The following is a 22,174-nucleotide window of genomic DNA, read 5'->3' on the forward strand; positions in this document are numbered from 1 at the left end:
AGGGCCTTAGAGAGGGTACAGAGAAAATTTGCAAGAATGATACCAGAGATGAGGGACTACAATTATGTGGAGAGACTAGAGAGGCTGGGATTATTCTCCTTAGACCAGAGAAGGTTGAGATTTAATAGAGGTGTTCAAAATTATGAAGGGTTTTGATAGAGTAGATAGGAAGAAATTATTTCCTCTATCGGGTGGATCAGTAGCCAGAGAACACAGGTTTAAGATAATTGACAAAAGAACCAGAGAGGAAACAAGGAGAATTACTTTTACCCAGAGAGTATTACGGTCTGGAATGCAATACCTGAAAGGGTGGTGGAAGCAGATTCAATAATAGCTTTCAAAAAGGGAACTAGGTGCTTAAAAAGGAAGAATTTGCACGGTAAGAGCAGGAGAGTGGAACGAGTTCTGCCCACCAGTGGTGGGGCAGTCGAGGGGGACTACGTGAAGCAGGCCGGAGCCCGTTGAGCAGAGACAGTGAGCAGGTTGGTAGTTTGCGTTGTCGAGCCTGGATGTTATGAATGCGTGTAAGCGGACAGTGACAGAGCCAAACGATGTTGCGGAGGTAGGGGAAGGCAGAGTGGACGTGGCATGGATGTGGGGTAGAAAAGATAGTTGAGGGTCAAACAAGATGCCAAGGTCTGGATTGGCTTTGTTAAAAAGCAATCATTTCATGGAAGAGTCCAGGAGAAATCATAGTCCAATGGAGAATCATCTGAGAAGTTCCAAATCACATTTGGAGCCCTGAGATGAGGTTAATGCCTTGAGCTCACTCCAAGGTATCCACTATATTGTTCCTATAGTCAATGTCTTGGGAACAGTTTTGCGCAATTTTCAACCTTTCATTGTTTTAGCTGACAGACTGTCTTTGTGGACATCAATAAGTGGTTTACTCATATTATTGATGTTCAAAGTGACAACGTTTAAAGAATTAAATCAATACATAACCCCGAGGGAACTGGCTAAGAACAAAGTCTACTTTTGACATATAGGTGCCAAAGCATGAAATAGTCTTATGACCTGTCCAGTCAGCACATTCAAATATTTTCTAAAAAAAAACTTTGACTAAAACTTTTTAATCAATTCATCCACAAATAAAAAAAATTATACAATGTAGCCATATTCAGGGACAATCAATATATTAAGCTTAAGGAATAAGTATTGGAGTGAGGTGCTCATTATCAATACAGCTGTTGATATACGTACATATTCCTCATTTAACACTCCAGTTAGGAATTTAAATAGATCTATTTTTTAGAAAAATATCTGTTTACACTTTTATCCTGAGTAAGAAATAACCACAGTCTGCTACATCTTGTAAATTCCGGATTCTGGCATGCTTACAAACCGTATGTTGTAAATCAATATTCATGAGTTTATTAGTGTTGATTCATACCACTGCTTTACATAACAAAAGCAGCGCCTCAAGGCATTGGGAGGCAAGGTACATCAGGACCCAACACATTTCCTCTTAAAAGACAATTTACTCCACTGGAATACTTTATGAGCGAATATGGAATAGAATACTTAGCCCACCTGCTATAGATATGCTATAAAGTTTGATTTATTTTGTATTCATTGTTGATTTGATGAAGACTTACAGAAAGAAATATGATTCCCTTTTTTGAACTTCACATAATTTTGGAGGGTTTGGGGAAAAAGGAGCCACAATAGGTGTTACTGTCAAGGTTACATTGTAGACAACTGATACACTAAAGTATTCAGCAACCTTAATGTAATTCAATTGATGAGAGAAAGTCACTTCTTGTATATTTGGATTTAAAAAAATGATGGTGGACAAAGTTACCAACCTTGGGGGTGTGCTGGAACTTCACTATTCCAAGCACCAATCACCAAAACTGGTAAACTTACTGCAGTCCAGGTTATTACTTCCCCTTGCCCACATGACTTCTGCCTTCATCCATTATGAATGGAGGGGAGTGCTGATTCATTGTTTAGTTTGGAAGCTGAATTAAATATCTGAAGCATACTAAGAATTTTGCATGTTATTTGGGAGTGAGAAATACAAGTTATGTATATATATACACATATATGTATAGTACCTATGTAAATGTGTTATGGCAATGTGACAATTAGTATTTTCCATATTTATCACAGTTTTGAAAAATGTGAGCATCTATTTATAGCATTGTCTCACAATCGTACACTCTCCTGAGCAAATGTTATTTACAATGTGTGTGCTCGTACTGATTCCTTTTGTTATTTTCAGGGCGTCCGATTCCCTAGATTTCCTCAGAAAGACCAAGGGCCATGTATTAGCATATATCAAAGCATTCACGGGTTTGCCAAATAATGTGTGTACTCACAGTTCAGGTGGAAGCAGCAGGAGTCTCCTTTGGTGCACACAATACAGAATATCATTGAAACATGAAATCTGAACAGCATTATTCACACTTGTTGTTGTGCATCATGTTTTTCATCATTTTACCTTTGAAGTTTATCTTGAAACCAACTGATCCAATGCTTTCATCTGTTTGCAGATGTAACCACATCTGGCTGTTCTTGCTTACAATGAGATCTGGGACAAAGCTGCCTGTCAGGCTGCAGACAATAAGAAACAGACAGAAAAATAAATAACTAATTCGGCTGAACGTCAGATTAGAAACAGTCAATGACTAAAGTTTTTTTTCTCTAAAATAAGGATTTTTTAAAAAACCTTGCTGCAAGAGTTCAGTGTTTTAATGTATTTGAAACTAATTGTTGCCAAACCAGAATAAATAATGATGAACAGCACTGACATGATACAATAACTTTTGGTTATGCAGAAAGTAATATGGAATTCACTGCCAGAAGCTGTGTTTGAAGCAAATAGTATTGATATATTTAAGAGAGAACTTGATTCATACATTTGAGAGAAGGAAATAGGTGAGAACAGGAGGGGTTAGTGAGTTATGTGGTGTAATACTAGTTGGTCCAAATTGTATGTTTCTGTGCTGTGTTACTCTATGTAATTCTATGCAACTCAATTTTGGCAATATGGTAAAAAGCCTTGATCTCCACTCAAGTTGTGAATCTGGTTATGTAACAGAAAGGAAAGAGTGATCCTAAACTCTATTCAAAACTTTCAGATAATATCAATAAAGTGAAAAACAATTTGTTTATCAAAAAACATGAACATCCACGATTCGATGAAAGTCTCAAACCCCATGCTGTATTATTTATTATTCAGGTTATGTGCTCCCCATCTATTTTGTCTTCCAATCTCTTTCCTCACTAAGAGTGTAACTCAAGTTGGTTATTGTTCCACCACCAGCAGCTTTTCAGTACCTGATACAATCAGGCATTTTTCAAGAAAAACTCCTGGCTACCCATTTGTTACCCAGTCATCAAAGGCCATTTATAGGGCCCAATATTCTACCATCTAGAATTTGGCAAATATGTAAATAGTCTTAAATCGACTTTCTGTACATTCAGTCTGTACATTCTTTTTATTTCTTCTAAGACAATTATGACTGAGGCCAGGAAGCATTTCTTCACACAGAAGTTTGCGATGTTGTGGACTGCTGTTCCAGAAAGGAATCCACAGGGATGTTTAACAACACTGCCAACAAATTACACTCATATATGCCCTTCATGTTGGAAAGATGTCGCAGGATGCTGGACAGTCAGGGATTTTTAGTCCCGAGCTGGGAGTTGGGGGTCAGGAGGGGTGAAGTACAGGGGGAGCAGGAGTGGAAGGGTGGCCAAAGGCACAGTCAGAGGGGAAGTTCTTTAGATGGGACTTGAAGGAGGCAAGAAAGGGTTTGAGGCGGAGGATTGCGGGATAGAGTTCCAGAGTGTGGGGGCAGAGATGCTGTATGGAGGATAGCTGGGGGTCGAAAAGGACACCGAGGTTTCATATTGGCTCAGTGAGGTGAAGAATGCAGTCATAAATAGCGATAATGTCAGTGGCTGAGATGAAGAGGCGCCGCTGGGAGTCAAGCAGGAGGGCCTCTGTCAACAATGAGTTGGAGGAAGTTGGCTCTCGTCCACGACTTGATGTCAGACAGATAATTTGCCAGATCATCACCTGTCCTGGAGTCAAGGGTGGAGGGGGAGATATCAAGTTGGGTGTCAACTGCTTACAGGTGGAAATTGACCCCAATGCCTGTGGAGGACATCACCGAGCAGGAACGAATATAGATTGAAGAGTGGACCGAGGACAAAGCCCTGAGGGCTGCCACACGTGATAGTGTGGGAACTAGAGGAGAAGTTATTGGCGGTTACAAGTGCAGACGATTGGAAAGGTATGATTGGAACTAGGCAAGGACAGAACCGTTGAGTTGGAGGTGAGAGGATAGACGGTGGAGAATAGAGTGGTCGATGGTATCGAAAGTGGTCGAGGAAGAGAGGAAGACAAATATTTGAGTAATAGAGGGAGAGAGGAAGACAAAGATTTGAGTAGTAGAGGGATTTAAGGGCATGGTGAAAGGGTATTGCAATTAAAATTTTTGACAAGATCAAATAAACTGGTGGAACAGGCTCAATGGGCTGAATGACCTCATCCTCCTATTTTCTTATGTTCCTATGATAGATGTGCCCAAAATACCACTGGATTTAGTTTGTAAGCTTATTCTATCTTAACATTTAAGATCACAGAGTATTGAGAAATTCTTAAAATCTGTCTTGAAAAGATACAGCTTCCAAGTTAAGGCAAAATGTAAGAATTTTCCATAATCTTAAATTTTAAAACAAAACAGTTTTATAGATTGAGACTAAATTGTATATTAGGCTTCAGGTTCTGAACTTAAAATGTCAATGGAAATAAACTAATTGATAATCAATCACATTTAATTAGCCGCATGTCTTCTCTGCATCACATCCTGACAGCCAAGTTTCTCCTCAGCCTTTTTACATGGCATTTTATAACACAATCACTAAATAGGGATGCAGAGGTTTCAAAATTACAGAATTCCTCATGTTCTGTGCTCATCCCTTTCACTCAATGAAATTTAGCTTCTTACAAGTTCCTAATATAGGTAGCCAAGCCAAGTCTAAAAATATTCTAAAATATAGATCTATAGATTTGTCAGCTTCTTTAAATGTCATAATTTCCCGCTATGGATGTGTGCCACTTTGTGTAGTGCTTTGAGCCAATATTGAGGTATTAATTTTTTGGAGGCATTTGAATGCTCACTTTATTAAGATCACCTGCCTTTTAGGAAGTATGTCAGATTGTGCACTTTTGGTATTATCCGGCGGAATGCGTCCAATCTGTGATTAGCCTCTGTTCTACCATCTCAATCTTGTTATTGTTTTCCCTTGATCAAAGTAAGCATGAGAGTGACAATGAAATCTATTTCCCCAATTGGTTTTACTGTAAATCAGATGCCTTATGCCTAAACTCCCAGACAATGTTAGAATTAATCAAATTATTATATTAAAATTCAAAATTCAAAAAACAACCAGAAATTGCAAGTAACAGTATCTGAAATATATCTATTTAACAACAAGTTGCATTATATAGCGTCCTTAACATAGAATAACATCTCAGAGTCTTTACAATAGCAGAGTGCACATCCACTAGGGGAGAAGGAGTAGGAAGTGACTGTAAATATGGTAGAATTATGAGGTGGGTCTTGAAGACAGATAGAGAGAAGTCAGACAAAAAGGTTGAGGGACAAACTAAAACACTTACACATGCAGTACTGTTGTGGGGTCACCAACTTCACCGCCATCACCGATTGTGAGAGTGTCATAACCGATCTCTAAGTCAAATTCTTCAAAATCAATCTGAATTACCTGGTGTTAAAACAGAGAAGAATTAAAGGAGTGGTTAACATCATATAACTTACTGACACTCAATGATAACAAATTATCATATAACTTGTTGAAACTCAAAATATCTTGTACTGATTATATTTATGCCAGACAGTGTTCACAATGACTAGTTACATGGCTTTGCCTAGTCAAACTCCAGCAGTTCACCCAATGCACACTGTATGCCCACAAGCTTGCCTTCGGCCAACTGATTACTTCGAAGGATTAGGTAAGTAGAGTACGTCCATCTGGGAAGCGAGTGTGACTTCCATTCCAAACTAATGCAAATTTCCATGCATATGCATATATAGAACTTCCGGTTGTTTGGTTTGGATGATGTTAAGGAATGGCAATGAGTTTCCCTAATCACCAATAATTAAAGGGTTGATCTTCTTTATTGAAAGACATATCCATGTGGAAACAAAATGTGAGGCCCAAACTTGCTCAAGGTTTCAAATGCTGTTATGGTTACAAACATGAAGCAGGATCGTTTGATTTGAAAGTTTATCGAAAGTAAAACTGCTAAGATTTTGAAACTCTACGAATTTCTGGTTTCGTAAACACAATTTGACTGCAACACAGTTAGTTTTGCTCTTGCCCTAACGTTTCTCCACTGTCACTTTGCGTGCATGCACTTGCGTTTGGCAGGTGTAAGTGATGAGTATTGAAAGGATACTGCCTCACTGAAGTTGCAACAATAAGATGGTGTGCTGACTTTGTTCATGCTCTAACACCTCTGATAGCAGGAAGTCAGAAATGCCATTTGCATAGAACATCACACTGAGAGAATATAACTCTCTCCCAATTGAATGTCATTGAAAAACATGTTGAAGTGTAAGGTTATTTGGGAGGATGATTCTGAAGATGAAATGCCACACAGCTTTCCTAAGCCCATGCCATTTAAATTACACACATTACTTGATCCGTGAAAGGTAGCCTAATACTCTCTGGAATTAGGTAAGCACTGTGCTGCATCCCTCTGGAGAGAGAGTGCATTCTCCATTCCAGATGAGGAAATTTCTAGATCTGGTTTGGATACACAGCATTGTAATGTGTTTCCTCTCGTGTCAGACACTCGGCTGACAAAATAAAGATAGTGATAGTGCATGCCTAAGTAGGGTTAAACTTGAGAGTACTACCAACTGAACAAAGCTAACACATACCAGAGTTGACTCAGTTCCTTCAAATGTGGTGGATTATGATTAAATGAGTCCTGTCCGGTCATTCAATCTAATGAACTCCGGCCTGGACAAACCTTGTGATTATCAAAGACTGTTGCTACTCCTGCTTCAGCTATTGAGAACACAGCTCTGCAGCCTGAGGTTATGGAATGAATCACAACTTTAAGTGAATACTAAAGGATTCTGACCTTTCAGGTGTAATATTTACATGAATCTCTTTGAATGGACTGATTTACTGCAAACCAATGAAATCGGACATGGATCTGAAGCAATGAAGTTACTGAGCCTAGAGCAGTAGAGCAGCACAAAACCTGGCTCCTCTCCAGGTTTTGTCAAGTTTAGGGTTGTTTTTTTTTGAATTGAGAATCTTTTTTATTTTCATTAAAAACAAAGGTCAGGGATTGGGGCAAGTTCAAACTCTGAGTCTCGTATTTCTTTTATATATATCTGACGGATTTTGTATCTTTACCCAAGTGGCCAAAGTGAACTATGACTTTAATACACAGCAGGAATGGGGGGTGAACATGTGATGTTACACCACAGATCCATCCTGTGGGTGCAGAAATCTTTACTCCATTATACTGAAATCATGCTGGGTGGATGGTGCGGGGGGTTAGAAGTTGAAGGAAAATGCAACCTTTCACATCATATTTAGCAATAATAATCTATAAACAGTGGACCTGTTATGGAATATTGAATTTTTAACCCCCAAATGGGCCTAATGGCTGTTCAATTTTGTTGTTGTTGTTTCAGTGTTGCAACATTCAAGGGCTCTATGATATGTACATTTTTAAATTAGTTTCAATATTGCCACAATGTCATTAAATGATACCAGCAAACATGTGCCCAGATGCAGTTCAGTGACTTAGACTCATAGCTTTATTTCGGTATGCTTTAAGTAAATCCTATTGGTAAAGGAAAGGCTGCCCTGAATCAATTCAGCTCAATTTCAGTATCAATTGATTCAATCCAGCTCACCCAAAATCTCTATTTAGTCATGGACAAATACCTGAACTGCATTGGGAATAATAATAATAATAATAATAATCCTTGCATTTGATATAGCGCTTTTCACGTCGGGAGGACGTCCCAAAGCGCTTCACAGAACACACTGTAAAGTGAATTGACTGTATATTTGTGGGCGAACGCGGCAGCCAATTGCGCACAGCAATGTCCCACAAACAGTCGTAGATTGAAAATGACCAATTTAATTATTGTTTTTAGTTTTGGAGTTTTACAGAGACCATCCTCTGTAATTCTATTCATTGTACATGTTTTATAATTCCCACCCTCGGTGGCAAATTACATCTGAGGAAGGATTCAGTCAATCTAGCCCAGTCTCTTAAACAGTTGTGTCACCCACACATTGCATTTCATATAGCTTCTTAACACATCATTGAGATGTCTCAAAGCACTTCACATTATCTTGTAAAGTGGTGTTACACTGTGTATTTTGTGGGCATTTAACTCCATGTGACTCAATTTTTAAAACAAAATTCATAATATTTAATGTCAAACAGAAGGGAAATTGCATACTCTGTATGCTGGATGAGAGTCATTTTTCTCAGAGAGAAACACGCACCCCTTTAAGATTTTGAAATCACAAGCTAATACAGGAGACTGAACAAGATTTGCTGCTGTCTCCTGTACCAGCTTACAATTTCAAAATGGTTCTTTAGGCACACTTTAAAAGGGGGAGAGAGAGAGACCAAGGTGATGGGAGTTCTAGAGAGTAGCGCAGAAAGGTAGTAAGCTCAACAACCGATGGTGAGGCAATTGGGTGGGAGACATGAAAGAAGACGCTGTTAGCTGAGTAAAGTGAAGTGGTCGGATGGGTGGGGTAGCATGAGTTTGCAGAACTACGGTGGAGAAAGTCCACGGAGAGATTTGTAAGTGTGAATGACGATCTTGAATTCAAATCACGAGGGAATGGGATGCCAGTGGAGTTTTAGCAAGGATAGGGGTTGATAGAGGCTGTGCAGGAGAGGACACAAGCTGCAACAACAACAACAAGATTACAATTGTATAGCACCTTTCACGTCGGGAGGACGTCCCAAGGTGCTGGACAGAGTACAGCATTTGAGACCTGAGCTGGGGTCAGGGGGGGAGAAGGGAGGGGAGGGGAAGGGGGGTGGCCGATGGCATGGTCGAAAAGGTGGGTCTTGTGGCGGGACTTGAAGGAGGCTAAGGAGGGAGCGAGGCGGAGTGACTCAGGGATGGAGTTCCAGAGGTTGGGGCAGAGTGACTGAAGGCTCTCCCGCCATTGGTGGGGCGGGTGGGTCGGGGGACGTGGCACAGGCCAGAGCCGGCTGAGCGGAGGGAACGGGTGGGTTCGTAGGGGGTTAGAAGGTTGCAGAGGTAGGGTGGGGCGAGGCCGTGGAAGGCTTTGTAGGTGAGGACCAGGATCTTGAACTGGATCCTCTGAAGGATAGGGAGCCAGTGGAGATGGGCAAGATTGAGGGAGATAGGGTCACGGAGTTTGGTGCGCGAGAGGACATGGGCTGCAGAGTTCTGGATTATCTGCAGCCTGTGGAGGGAGGAGTTGGGAAGTCTGACAAGCAGGGTGTTTGCATAGTCGAGCCTGGAGGTGACGAAGGCATGAACAAGAATGTCAGCGGCCTGAGGGGTGAGGTAGTGGCGGAGTCAAGCGATGTTACGGAGGTGAGGGAAGGCAGAGCGAGTCATGGCTTGGATGTGGGGAAGAAAAGACAGTTGAGGGTCGAACAAGACACCTAGGAGCAGAGGGCTGGGTGCACCTGCAGAAGTGAGAAAAGTTGAGCAACTAAGCAGTAAGTTGTGGGGTCAGAAAATAGTTAGGGCTAAGCAAGACACTGAGATTTTGCACAAGTTCTATGAGGTGGAGTGAGCATCTGTACAGGTCAATACGGTCACCGCAAAAAGTGACAAGGAGCTGATAAGGACAAGGAGCATTAACATTCAACTGAAGCAAATTAGGGCTGATCCAGGACTTGATATCTGGCAGGCAGCTTACTTACCACTTTGTCACTGTCTTAAACAGAATTAAATATTCATTTATATCAGTTGCCTCGGCAGGACGTCCTCTGTTCTGTTGTCTGTTTTGTTACTTTTTAGTTATAACAGAGAACAAGCATAATTCAGACTACTTTGTAATCCACCTGTAGTCATCCTATAAATCTGTACTGCACAAGATTTATGTTGATTGGATAGCAGTCACTGAGCCAAGATATAAGAAATAGTTAGTGTCTTTAGCATAACTCCCAGTATAGAAAGGAATTCCAGGCACTGCAGTATAAACAAAGTTGAGCTGAGAAAAATCTCACTGGTGACTCAGTAGATTCAGCACCATGCTTCACTTCAAGCCTTTACAAATCTTGATAATTCTTTCGTTGTTCAGACACTCAATTGCATATTATATATCAGAATTTAACTTAAATATGCATTGTTTTCCAACTGGTGAGAGTTTTCCTGCAGGGCACCTGTTTAATTCACTATCAATACTTAAAACATCATTTAATTTAGATGAGATTTCATGGAATAATAATAATTCTTAAATTTGATATAACGTCTTAACACATCATCAAAATATCTCAAAAGTTTGCAGGGATTTTTACTGTGAAATGTCGTGACTGTGTATGGCTCATATCGTCTGAGGTGATCAATGTTATATTCTGATTCTCATTAGGGAATGGTATTGGCTTCTCACACAAATTTTAACAGCAACTGAAATAAATCTATAGATTGTTGGTCAAAGCTTATTTAGAAACTTTGTCCAGGTTTGGTCACCTCACTTCAGACAGGATGTTACGGCCAGAGATGGTGCAGAGGAGATTTACTGGGATCATATTAGGGTTGAGTGACTTGACTAATGAGCAGAAAGTGGAGAAAGAACTCATTAGGAAAGATATCTTCGTGTGCAGCACAGGAATGTCTTCATTAGGAAAGAGAAGGTGGAGGGGAGACCTGACAGAGGTCGTGAAAATTATCAGTAGTTTAATAATGTTCATATGGATAAATTATTTCTACTCGTACGTGAGTCGGTGATTTAAGGGCATCAATTTAAAATAGTTAGCAAGGTAGTAAAGGAGATTAGGATACGTGCCCCAATGATCCAGGCAGGATTCATCCTAGCTTTCAAGAGCGAACTAGATAGTTATCTAAAGAGGAATAATCTGAAGGGGTTGTTGGGAAACGCAAGTAAATAGAATTCTTTCAAACAGCCAGCAGAGACACAATAATAATAATAATCCTTGCATTTGATATAGTGCCTTATCACGTTTTTGAGACATCTCAAAGCGCTTCACAGAATAAACCGCAAAGTGAATTGACTATATTTTGTGGGCAAAGCGTGGTAGCCAATTGCGCATTGCACAATGAGTGAAATAGCTTTCTTCATTCTTTCTATGGTTTCTATGGAAATATTTCTCATCTTTGACTTCAGATGTTTCATTCATACAGCCATTCATTTTAGTCACATTCTCAGAATCTCTAATAAAGACAAATATTTCTGAAATAGTTATACTTTGTTTAAGCGTGGCATTGACATTTCACTGCATTTGAATCCAGGGAATTCATAGTCAAGCTGACAGAGATAGATCAGTATGTCTGGCTTCAGACCAAACAACTGTGCTGTAGTTGAATGGGGTGGGGGTGACGTCACGTGTCTTGGACCATGATTTTCTTCAATGCAATCATTATCTGATGGTTATATTATCAAATGCTTCTGGGACGCTACCCTGAGTGAGGGGTGCTATATAAATGCAAGTTGTTGGTTGTTATTATTCACTCCATGGCTGTTTTGGAACGTTGCTGTGCACAAAACAGTCTGTGCACAATATTATTTGCCACATTTGCCTACAGTAATTCCATTGAAGTGCTTTGAGATATTTTGACTGCGTGATAAGGTCCTTTATGAAATGCAAGATAGAATTATTATTGTTATATTTCACTCAATACAGGTTCCTTCTTCCCCCAGAGGATAGCAACTATATTTTATAGCAGCTTGATTTTGCTTTCACGCTTCCTTTCCTGCTGCCCTTTTGGTTAGGTATTCTCACACTATAGAGCATGCAAATGTTTTCATCACATTCAAATGTCAGATGAACAGAGAGTAAGTAGTAAGAACATAAAACACAAATCATGCCACTGTATTAGGCTGACTTGAAATGATAAGGAACATCGTAAAATTAAGTTTTTTTTTTCCTTTTAATTTGTATCTATCCAGATGGAATTCTGTTCCCAGCTGAATTTGGAAATAATCATGTGCATACTGTTCTCCAGGGCAAAACAATCTAAAAATTGCTTCAAATTATTCAAATAAGCATGAAATCTAATTATACTATATATGGCACCTGGTTAATTTGTAACCATTTCCTTCTGGAACTTAGCAGAACATAGTCCTTGGATAAACTAAATGCAAACACAGTGAGATATCTTTTTTTAAAAAGCCTCAAATGATACTTAAGGACATGTTTACTTGTAAGAACACTAAGCATCATTGCTCTGAGCAGTCTGACTTATGTGTTTCACTCCATATTCTAATGCTGATGTAACGTTGAACATTTTTATTTGCACATAATTTTACATTTGAAACCTGAAGTGCAGAACTCCGAAATTAGGGATCAGGTTTTCCCAATTATGCCCTATCCTACTATGATGCTTGCCTTCTACTGGTACAAGGTAGGATGGGATCTCCCAAGTTGTCATTACTCAAGATGCCAATTTTTATTCTGCTGATAGAAGAAAAATTGTATCTGAATGAGATGAAGAAAGCTGTCAAATTGCCTATACTCTTCAGAGATATGTTAATTCAACTCACAAAACTAACTCATACAGAGGCATTCATAATAATAGATTTGAGTAATTAATGTCCTGTGTCTAATCGATATCCCCACAGATCAAATCATGTGATATAGCCTTCCTTTATTATTCACAACAACTTAAATGAGTAGCTAACACTACTAACTGATCATTCCACCCAACACTAAGTACAACAAAACAAAATGATTGCGACTAATCATTATGGACACCATCATTCTTCTTGTCAGAGTCGCATCTTGAGGTGCAGTATAAATCTGGATTGAGCAGCTTGATTTAAAACTGAATGACAATGAAACATTGTGGGTTAGACAACAGAAGGGAAGCTGAAAACTGAGTAAACTGTGGGGGAGAGAGTCCAGACTGATTTGTGGCTTACAGACACTCTTAAAGGTAAAGTCAGGTACAGTTGGATATAGTCGGACAAAGCCAGGAGTGTGAATGCCTTGCCACACCTTCCATCACTATTGCATATTCCCCAAAATCAATGTGATTTACCCACAAATGTACAGTGTTAACTTATTATTCTTGTCTTTTTCAAGGAAAACAAGACCAGCTTCTTAACCTTTTCTTGTTGCTTACATTTCTGATACCTGGAACCATCTTCTGTGCCTTCCCAAAGGTAATAGCATTATTCCTACAATTAAATGACTAGAGCCACATCTGGTTCTCCTGATGGTATATACTATTCTCCAAATGGTATAAGTCTTATCCAATATTTTATTTTTGTTTTTTTACTGCATTTAAACCACTGTGTTTCAAAGATTTATCCACAGGAACTATGTGATCTCTTTGCTATCAATATGTTACATGACTTCCTCTTTTGAGATTTGTTTCCAACTAATTGTTTTTCACATGCTTGTCATATTTAAGGGCACCTTTGCCCTCATTATCTATAAGATCTATATTTTACTCCATTGTTCACCATTATTTGGACCTCCTCTTCAAGTCATTAACATAAGAAAATAAAAAGGTTCCAAGACTGACTCTTGTGGTTCATTGTTGAGTTGTAATCTTTCTTTTCAAACTTGAGAAGTTCCATCTGTTTTCTATTTGAAGAAAGTTATCCATCTAGTTCCACACTTTATTGCTATCCTCCACATTAAGCATTAACCTCTCTTCTGTCCTTAGGTGAACGTTAGAAATCCCTTTACACTATTCAAAAAAACAAAGGAGTTTCTCCTGGTGTTCTGGCCAAAAATTCCTCAAATAAAATTGGTTGTTCACTTCATGACTGTTTATGACACACATTGTTGCACACAAATTGACTGCTGTGTTGGCCGACACATAGTCACTACATTTCAAGTAAAATCCCATGAAGCACTTTGAGATGCCACCGATGATGTAATCAGGCGCTGTACCAATTGTCAAGTACCAAGTTACAATTTATATTTACACGAGCTGTACCCACCCGTTGCAGCTTCGCTTGCAACCAAAGGATCCAATATGGAATGTAGGATGACACACAGACAGACACACAGGAGACATTACATCTTCATTAGTATGGATTAGGGAGAGGGGGAGGGACTCAACCCCAGAGAGGGAGGGACTCAACCCCAGAGAGGGAGGGACTCAACCCCAGAGAGGGAGGGACTCAACCCCAGAGAGGGAGGGGCTCAACCCCAAAGAGGGAGGGGCTCAACCCCAGAGAGGGAGGGGCTAAACCCCAGCCCAGGGTGAGGCCTCAATGCGAGCCTCAGGCTTCACCCTCCCTGGCAAGTCGCTGTTAGGCCGCGGGACGGAGGAACCTAAAAACCCTACGGCCTTACGGAGCCAACCATCACCCGCCACCGGCCCAACTCCGACATGGTGCTGCCCAGGATCAGCAGGAAAAGCAGCTGAACGGCTGGCATCGCCGCCCCTCGAGGTAACATCCACCTCACCATCACCATCTTGTTCCCGCCACTTGGCTTTGCTTGAGTGCGAGCTGCATGCGTGCTCTGTGACCCATGATGCCACAGCGTCACTGGGAGTCGGTGCGGCCACCAGATGTAACTGCAGCGTGAATGTAACTTCCATACATGTGTGATGAGCTTTTTTTTAATATAGCTCATCAATGATAGGAGATTCCCAGGGGGAAAAAAAAATGCTACTCTACCCTGCAAGACCTTTCTGGTGAGGTATAAATCATGTCTCTACATCAATCAGTTCTTAAGTTCTTAGGGGACACACAGACAGACACACAGAAATGATGTCTTTAGTAGTATAGGTAGAAGAAAGATAGTGCTTTTCATCTGACTGGGAGCCTGAGTGGGGGTGGGGGAAGGGAGGAGAGAAGATGACTAAAGAATGGTGGAAAAGGTCTTTAAGCAGGTTTTGAGGGTTTTTACAGGTCATACAGGGATATGAAGTTGTTTGCTGAGCAGAGAGAGGGTGCAGGCAGGAGGGTTGCAGGAAGTCACAAAGGTAGGGTAGATTAAGGCCAGTGAGGATATCAAGCATCTTAATGTCATCTTTCTACATCTCAATATCAACAGGACATGGGTATATAGAAAGTTAGAACTCATTCAGAACTTGTTTGACAGACAATCAGTCAGAAAAGCAGTGATCCTGGAATCGAGGATAGTGTCAAGAGTGATGGAGTTGGGTGTCATCTGCATACATGCCTGGGGATGATGTCACCAAGGGGGATTTAGATATTGAGTTCCTTAGATTATATGAAATTTCTCTACGCACAGTGACTTCATCTAATCCTAGTAGCATAAAGTCCCGAGGAACAGATTATCTCCATTTAACTTCTATTGAGATTATTTATGTAAGGCACTGCTGCAAGGCTGTTCCTTGCCTTCAGCTTAGCCTTAGAATAGGCTCTTCCCCACACATCTCACAATTACCTTCCCACTCTCAGTCTAGGTACATTGAGAGCTTTAGTTCCAGCTCCCTTTTGCTGCATTAAGAAACCTGTTAATGTGGGATTTTAGTTTCCGATGTTGGGGCCTGCAGTCTGTACTATCTCAGGAAATCTTTCTTTTTCTTTCAAGTAGTTATGTATATATGCACTCTGATATATTGATGTATTCCGGGGAGGATTTGTATAGGCAATAGAACTCTGTCATAGAACTCTGTTGTAACACGGGTTCATTTATGGCACAGGTGCCTTGTGGATACATTGCCAAATTCATGTATACTTAAAAAAAGGCCAACTGCTGGGTCAATGACAAATGTGATTTGAGCTCTGAATTTACCAGACTGCTTAGTCCTGTAAGGCATGAAGAATGCCCTTGTTATCCAGCCAGTTCATTGTTTGTCCATAATATGTTAGCTGTATTTTTTTCTCCACATTCTTTTTTCTGAACTAAAGCAACGCATCATCTTTTGGTTAATAGAAGATTCCTGAGAAATTTACTGAGTTTAGAATCCTCTGCTTTTACCACAAGTGGAAAATAACCCCCTTAATTTCCAGATTGACATTATAAAAATGTCCAATCATCTTTCCAAGCATGTATGGTACTTGTCAAACAGTTGAGGAGTCTGAACACTTAGAGCATAATTTCTGACAGATTCATCTTTCAGCACATAAATTAGTTACGGGTTACACAGGCAATAAAACAGGAGATTCATAGGAATGTCGAACCAGGTTTTTAGATTGCAGTAATTGCACATCTTGCCATTATTCAAATTGCACCTCTTAAGATGTAACTTTTGCAGATTCTTTCCATTTTCCTGAGCAATGAGAATGTTCAACAAACGTCTTTGTATTAACTCTGGCTTAAGTGAGTGTGTACCCAGTGAAAATTGTCAATCGGCACTTATACTATGATTGGTGTCAGAAATAGAGGTGGTCCTCCACTGAGAGATGAACATTTGGAGGGGAACAATCAGTCGTGGCCTAGTTGGTAGCGCTCTCACCTCTGAGTCAGAATCTTCTGGATTCAAGATGCTTGTTAGGTTTCAAACTCACTGAGTCTAAGCTACAGCAACAACAACTTGGATTTATATAGCACCCTCCACCCTGGACGGCGTCTCAGAGCGCTTTACAGTAACGGATCCCGGGACCGAGCCGGGGGAGGGGGAGGAAGGTGACCAAAGGCCCGGTCGAAAAGAAAAGTCTTCAGCAGAGACCTGAAAATTGGAAGGGAGGGACCGAGACGAAGGGAGTGAGGAAGGGAGTTCCAGAACTTCAGGGCATAGTGGCTGAAGGCACGACCGCCGAGCGTGGAGCGGAGGACTCAGGGGACGAGGAGGAGGCCAAACCTGGAGGAACGAAGGCAGCTAACACTCCAATGTGGTATGGGGGGAGTTGGTTGCATTATTAGAGGTGCCATCCTTTGGATTAGGTGTTAAATCGAGGTCCTGACTGCCTGTTCAGGTTAATGTTAAAGATCCCATGGCACTACTCAAAAAGAGAAAGGAGTTTCTGCTGGTATTCCTGGCAAACAATCCGCCAAATTAAATTGGTTATTCATTTCATAACTGTTTGTGGAACACTGCTATTGTAAATTGGGCTACAGCGAATGCCTATAAAAACAGTTAGTCCACTTTACAGTAATTTCTATGAAAGGCTCTGGGATGTGAAACGTGCTACATCAAAGGCAAACATTATTATCATTATAACTAAGATCCAATAGATACAATTTACAAATATATAACACTTTTCATGTCTGGAGGATGTCTCATGGAGAATGCAACTAAATTCTCCATTAAAACAAAACTGTGCCGCAATCAATCTGTGAAGCAGCTTCTTGAGAATGACATGAAAGTCCATGTGGCAGGAGGGCTTCCTTTCGAATACATTTTCTAAAATGTAAGTGTGAGTCGGTGGCACTCAGACCTCTGAATCAGAAGATTGTTGGTTCATACTCGCTTTGGGCATCAGCAAACTCAGTTTCTCAACTGATACTCCAAAGCTCCACATGGGGAAGGGGGGAAACAAGAGAGTTTCTCCCAATGTCCTGGCCAAGAATTCCCTAAATAAAAAATATAATAATTCATCTCTCTGTCAGTCTCCATTTAGCAAAGAATTACTTCAGTTTGCTCAGCTTCATCTACTTTCACTGATAGTAAAACTAGTTTGCCCACAAAATGTCAATTCATTTTACAGTGAATATTCTGCAAAGTGCTTTGAGATGTCTCAACAATGTGATAAGGCACCATATCATGTGCGAAGATTATTATTATTATTATTAGAGAGCGGGGTAGCGCGAAGAGGCTACAATTCTATTAGTTTGGGCTGGATTCAAATTCAGATCCCAGAGGTAAAAGGCCAGATTTGCTTTTAATGAAGTAAAGTATCATGTTCCATTTTCCCTCTCCTTCCCACCCACCCCGCCTCCCCCGAAGGCTTTCAATGATAATAGACATTAAAATCAAATGCTGATGTTTCACTGCAATCATACAGCTGAAAATCATTTACTGTCAGTCAGGCCATCTTATTCTCTATGCTGCATGACATCAGGCAATGAACACGGCTGACAGAAGAGGTTACAAATCCCATTTGTGTTTGTAAGCAGATTTTGAAGCAGGCGTCATTTTAAATAAATTGATGTTAGCATATTTTATAATAAATGATTAAAGATTCTATCTAAATTAGGTATGATTTGGTAATTTTCCTACTGTGTCATTTCTGTTTCCAATTAAAAATGTAGTCTGGTTAAATTGAGATAATAACAGTAAAGTAAATTCTGTTATTCTGACAGCATATAGAGTGGAGGCACTGCTTAAACAATAAGCCCACACTAAACCATAAGGAACATAAGGAATTCTAACCTCGGCCGGGTTAAGTGATCTCAATCAGAACAGTGGTTAAGTGTACTGCAGTTGGATTTAATGCCCTAGTATAAGGGGAAGGGCTCAGGATCTTACTTGTAGCTTGGGAAAATGCTCCAAGATGTTATCCTATGTGAAAGGCACTATATAAATGGGCTCAGGATCTTACTTGTAGCTTGGGAAAATACTCCAAGATGTTATCCTATGTGAAAGGCACTATATAAATGGAAGTTCTGATACACCTGATCACTATCCACCAACACATTTTTTAGAAAGTGCCTGTGTGTGGACATTGTGTGAGAAAAATATTAGGCTTGGCTGTGATGCATGCCTCCACAGTCATTCAGAGGGTGTCAACCTGACTCAGTTGATTGCACGCTCATCTCTAAGTCAGAAGCCTGTGAATTCCATGCCCAATGCCTTAACTTGAACTCACATTCTAGGTTGACACTCCAATACAGTGCTGCCGAAGAACTGCTTTGTTGGAGGTGACAAGGTCATGTCTCCCTGCTCAGGTGAACGATAAAGATTCATGACATTAGTAGAAAAGAGAAGGAAATTTCCTCCCAGTATCCTGGCCAATAATCCTCTTGGTAAAATTGGTCTTTCATTTCCTGGCTGTTTGTAGTTCATTGCTGGGCACAAAATTAGCTACGTATTCACCTACACAATACTCAGTCACTACAACAACAAAAACATTTACATTTATATAGCACCCTTCATGCGGGATAGAATCTTGGAGCACTACTCTGTGTGGAGTATGTGCAGCTACTGAAAACTACACCTTGCAGTAAATCCTGTGAACCATTTTGACACATTCTCCCGATATGAAAGGGTCTATATTAAATGCAAGGATTATTATTGTTCATTGGCAGTGATTGAATGAGCTCACATATTCACAACTGGCATCAATGAAACCATAAACCCAGAAAAAAACTTCAGTTTCAGCAGAGAAGAATGGGAGGTAATTGGAAAAAGAAAGAGGCAAGGGGTTGATCAGAAAAGTTGTCAAACCTGCTACTCTGCATTATTTCTTGAAATGTCCAATAAATCATTAGTTTATCTTTTTAGTGACATGTATAATAAATCAAAGGCATTTATACTATATAAAGAATGTACATTTTCATTCATTTACACCACAGTGTTGTGGCACTTTTAACTCTCATACTGCTCTTTTGGAAATGTAGTCAAACAACCCATTTTGACAGATGGAACCAGCTTGAATACAAGTATTCTCTGTATATTTGGGATAAGTTTAGGAGTCCTGTAGCTCAGTGGTTAGAGCACTCGCCTTGCAAGTGAGAGACCTGGCTTTGCTTCCTGGCAGGGCGAAACCTTGGGCAAGTTTCCTGTATCCACACGCCTGATTATAATCCTTCAAATAAAAACAATAATAAAATTGTTCACTTCAATCCACCACTGTTTGTGGGACACTGCTGTGCGCAATCGGCTGCCATGTTTCACCCACAAATATACAGTCAATCCACTTTACAGTCTATGCTGTGCAGCACTTTGAGACGTCTAGAAGACGTGTAAAAGCATTATATCAAATGCAAAGATTAATTTTTAAAATATATTTAAAAGTCCATGATTTCAATTCATACAAGAACCACAACAAATGGAGCAGGCAGATGAGTAGAGTTTAAGAAGTTCGCAGAGGTAGTGGTGCAGGGCCATGGAGGGCTTTAAAAGTGAGGACGAGGATCCTGAACTCCATTTGCTGGGGGATTGGGAGCCAATGATGCTGAGCAAATATGGGGTGAAAGGCTTGCGGAGCATAGTGCAGGAGAGGACATGAGCTGCAGAGTTCTGGGTGGTCTACAGCTTGGGAGAGATGAGTTGAGAAGTCTGTTCAGATGAAGTACGTGTCCATATGTGTGTGTTTGTATGAGCGGGGTGGGGATGGGGGAGGTGGTAGGAGAAGCACACCTTTGACTGAGCATTAACAACAACAACAACAAGATTCCATTTATTGAGCGCCTTTCACGTCGGGAGGACGTCCCAAGGCGCTGTACAGTTGGGTCAGGACCCGAGCAGAGGGGAAATGGTCAGGGTGAGGGGAGGGAAGGGAGGGAGCGAGGAGGGGTAGAGAGTCGAGAGGGGAGCTGAAGGCACGGTCAAAGAGAAAGGTCTTGAGACCGGCCTTGAAGGAGGAAAGGGAGGAAGCAAGGCGAAGGCACTGGGGGATGGAGTTCCAGAGCCTCGGGGCTGAGAGGCTGAAGGACCGTAATATTATCAGTGATAATTATCACATCTTACAAGCTTCACCCAAATAATTCAGTTCCATAAGGCATCATCCTGGCTAAGTTAGTAACACTTTTGCCTATGACAAAAGACAGTGGATGAAAACCCAGTTCTCCAAATCTTTCTGTAATTCTTTTAAAAAAAAGTGAAAATGACCAGATTCTTAAATTATTCATATATTTACATATAATATAGTTTCTATTTATACATCCTTTTTCTGGAGAATAATGGTTGATTGTAGAAAAATAATTAAGTCGGAAAGAAATCACTTAAAAAGAGACAGCAACCTCTCCTGGTCAGAGGGCCACTAAAGAACATCAAAGGATTATTTACAATGTAGCTTTTATTAAAAAAAACACTTTATAGGATCTTCGCATCATTTCCAAAGAAAACATAATAACATTACAATTTTTGCTTCTCCTTGGATACAACACTCCAGTGTATAAAGGGAAAAAACATCTGGAGGTTATTCAGTCTCCCACCAAACACAGTCACAAACCAACAAGACAAAATCCTATCTCCCCAGTCCTTTTTTTAAAAATAAAATCCCACCACAGAACTGGTTAGGTTATACCACAGATAAAAATGCAAAACTTGTGTTTCATGAAATACAGGAGCAATCTGTTCGGTATTTTGCATTCCTGAGCCTGCTTGAGAGTTAGTTCATGCCATGCAAACCACTGAGAGAACAGGGGAAGGCCATTCAGCCATTGAATCTGCTCCAAAGGTTAAGTGTAAATTGCATTGTATTACATCGCAGCAGATCTTTCTACTTTGACTTTTCTCTATACCCCTAAATATCTTAATTTCCCAAGTCTGTATGTCTGGTCTGTTTGCCTTTTAAACAACCCAGTTTGTTTTGGCCTCCAGTGCACATTTTCACAGCCCTCTGTGTAAAGACCCTGTCTCACTAATATTGCAGAGTTTACAGTACAGGAATCGAAGCCAACTCACTCCTTTTTACTGATCTAATAGTGATAATAATCCAAGCATTTGATAGAGTGCGTTATCAAGTCAAAGATGTCAAAGCGCTTCACAGAATATACTGTAAAGTGAATTGACTATTTATTTTGTGAGCAAAATGCAACAGACAATTACGCACAGCAGTGTCCCACAAGCAGTCATGGATTGATTGACCACTTTTTTGAAGGAATTATTACCCCCGGAAAAGCGATCCGAGAATTGACTAACAACCGGGTTCCTACTTACTGCTAGGCAAACAGAGGCATGTGGAGTAAGGAAACTTGTCCAACGTTTCGCCCTGCTGGGAATCGAACCCAGGTCGCTTGCTTGCGAGGCGAGTGCTCGCACAGAACTGAGCTACAGAACTCCACACAGCACTTAGCACAATTCACTTTCCACTCTACGTTGCATCAATTGGGCTAATAAAAAAATACCTTGCCATCCGCACCAATCACTAATATTTTTTTTTACGTGTAGTGCGTGTTTATATGTAGGCAATTGCAGCAGGTAATTTGAAGTCAGCAAAT

At 40.4% G+C, this 22,174-nt stretch overlaps 1 protein-coding gene across 1 annotated transcript in view; it reads right to left on the bottom strand.

Moving 5' to 3' along the window:
* csmd3b (CUB and Sushi multiple domains 3b) overlaps positions 1–22,174 on the bottom strand; it is a 773,500-nt gene that overhangs the window by 241,848 nt on the left and 509,478 nt on the right. The window contains exons 11-12 of the mRNA XM_042331884.1: positions 5,636–5,739; positions 2,447–2,559 (exon numbers count right to left, since the gene is read on the bottom strand). Of these exons, the coding sequence (XP_042187818.1) occupies positions 2,447–2,559; positions 5,636–5,739 (217 nt within the window). The remainder of the gene's footprint in view (positions 1–2,446; positions 2,560–5,635; positions 5,740–22,174) is intronic.

The sequence above is a fragment of the Callorhinchus milii genome, unplaced genomic scaffold (genome assembly GCF_018977255.1).
Source record: "Callorhinchus milii isolate IMCB2004 unplaced genomic scaffold, IMCB_Cmil_1.0 Scaffold2, whole genome shotgun sequence".
In the NCBI taxonomy this organism is placed as follows: Eukaryota; Metazoa; Chordata; class Chondrichthyes; order Chimaeriformes; family Callorhinchidae; genus Callorhinchus; species Callorhinchus milii.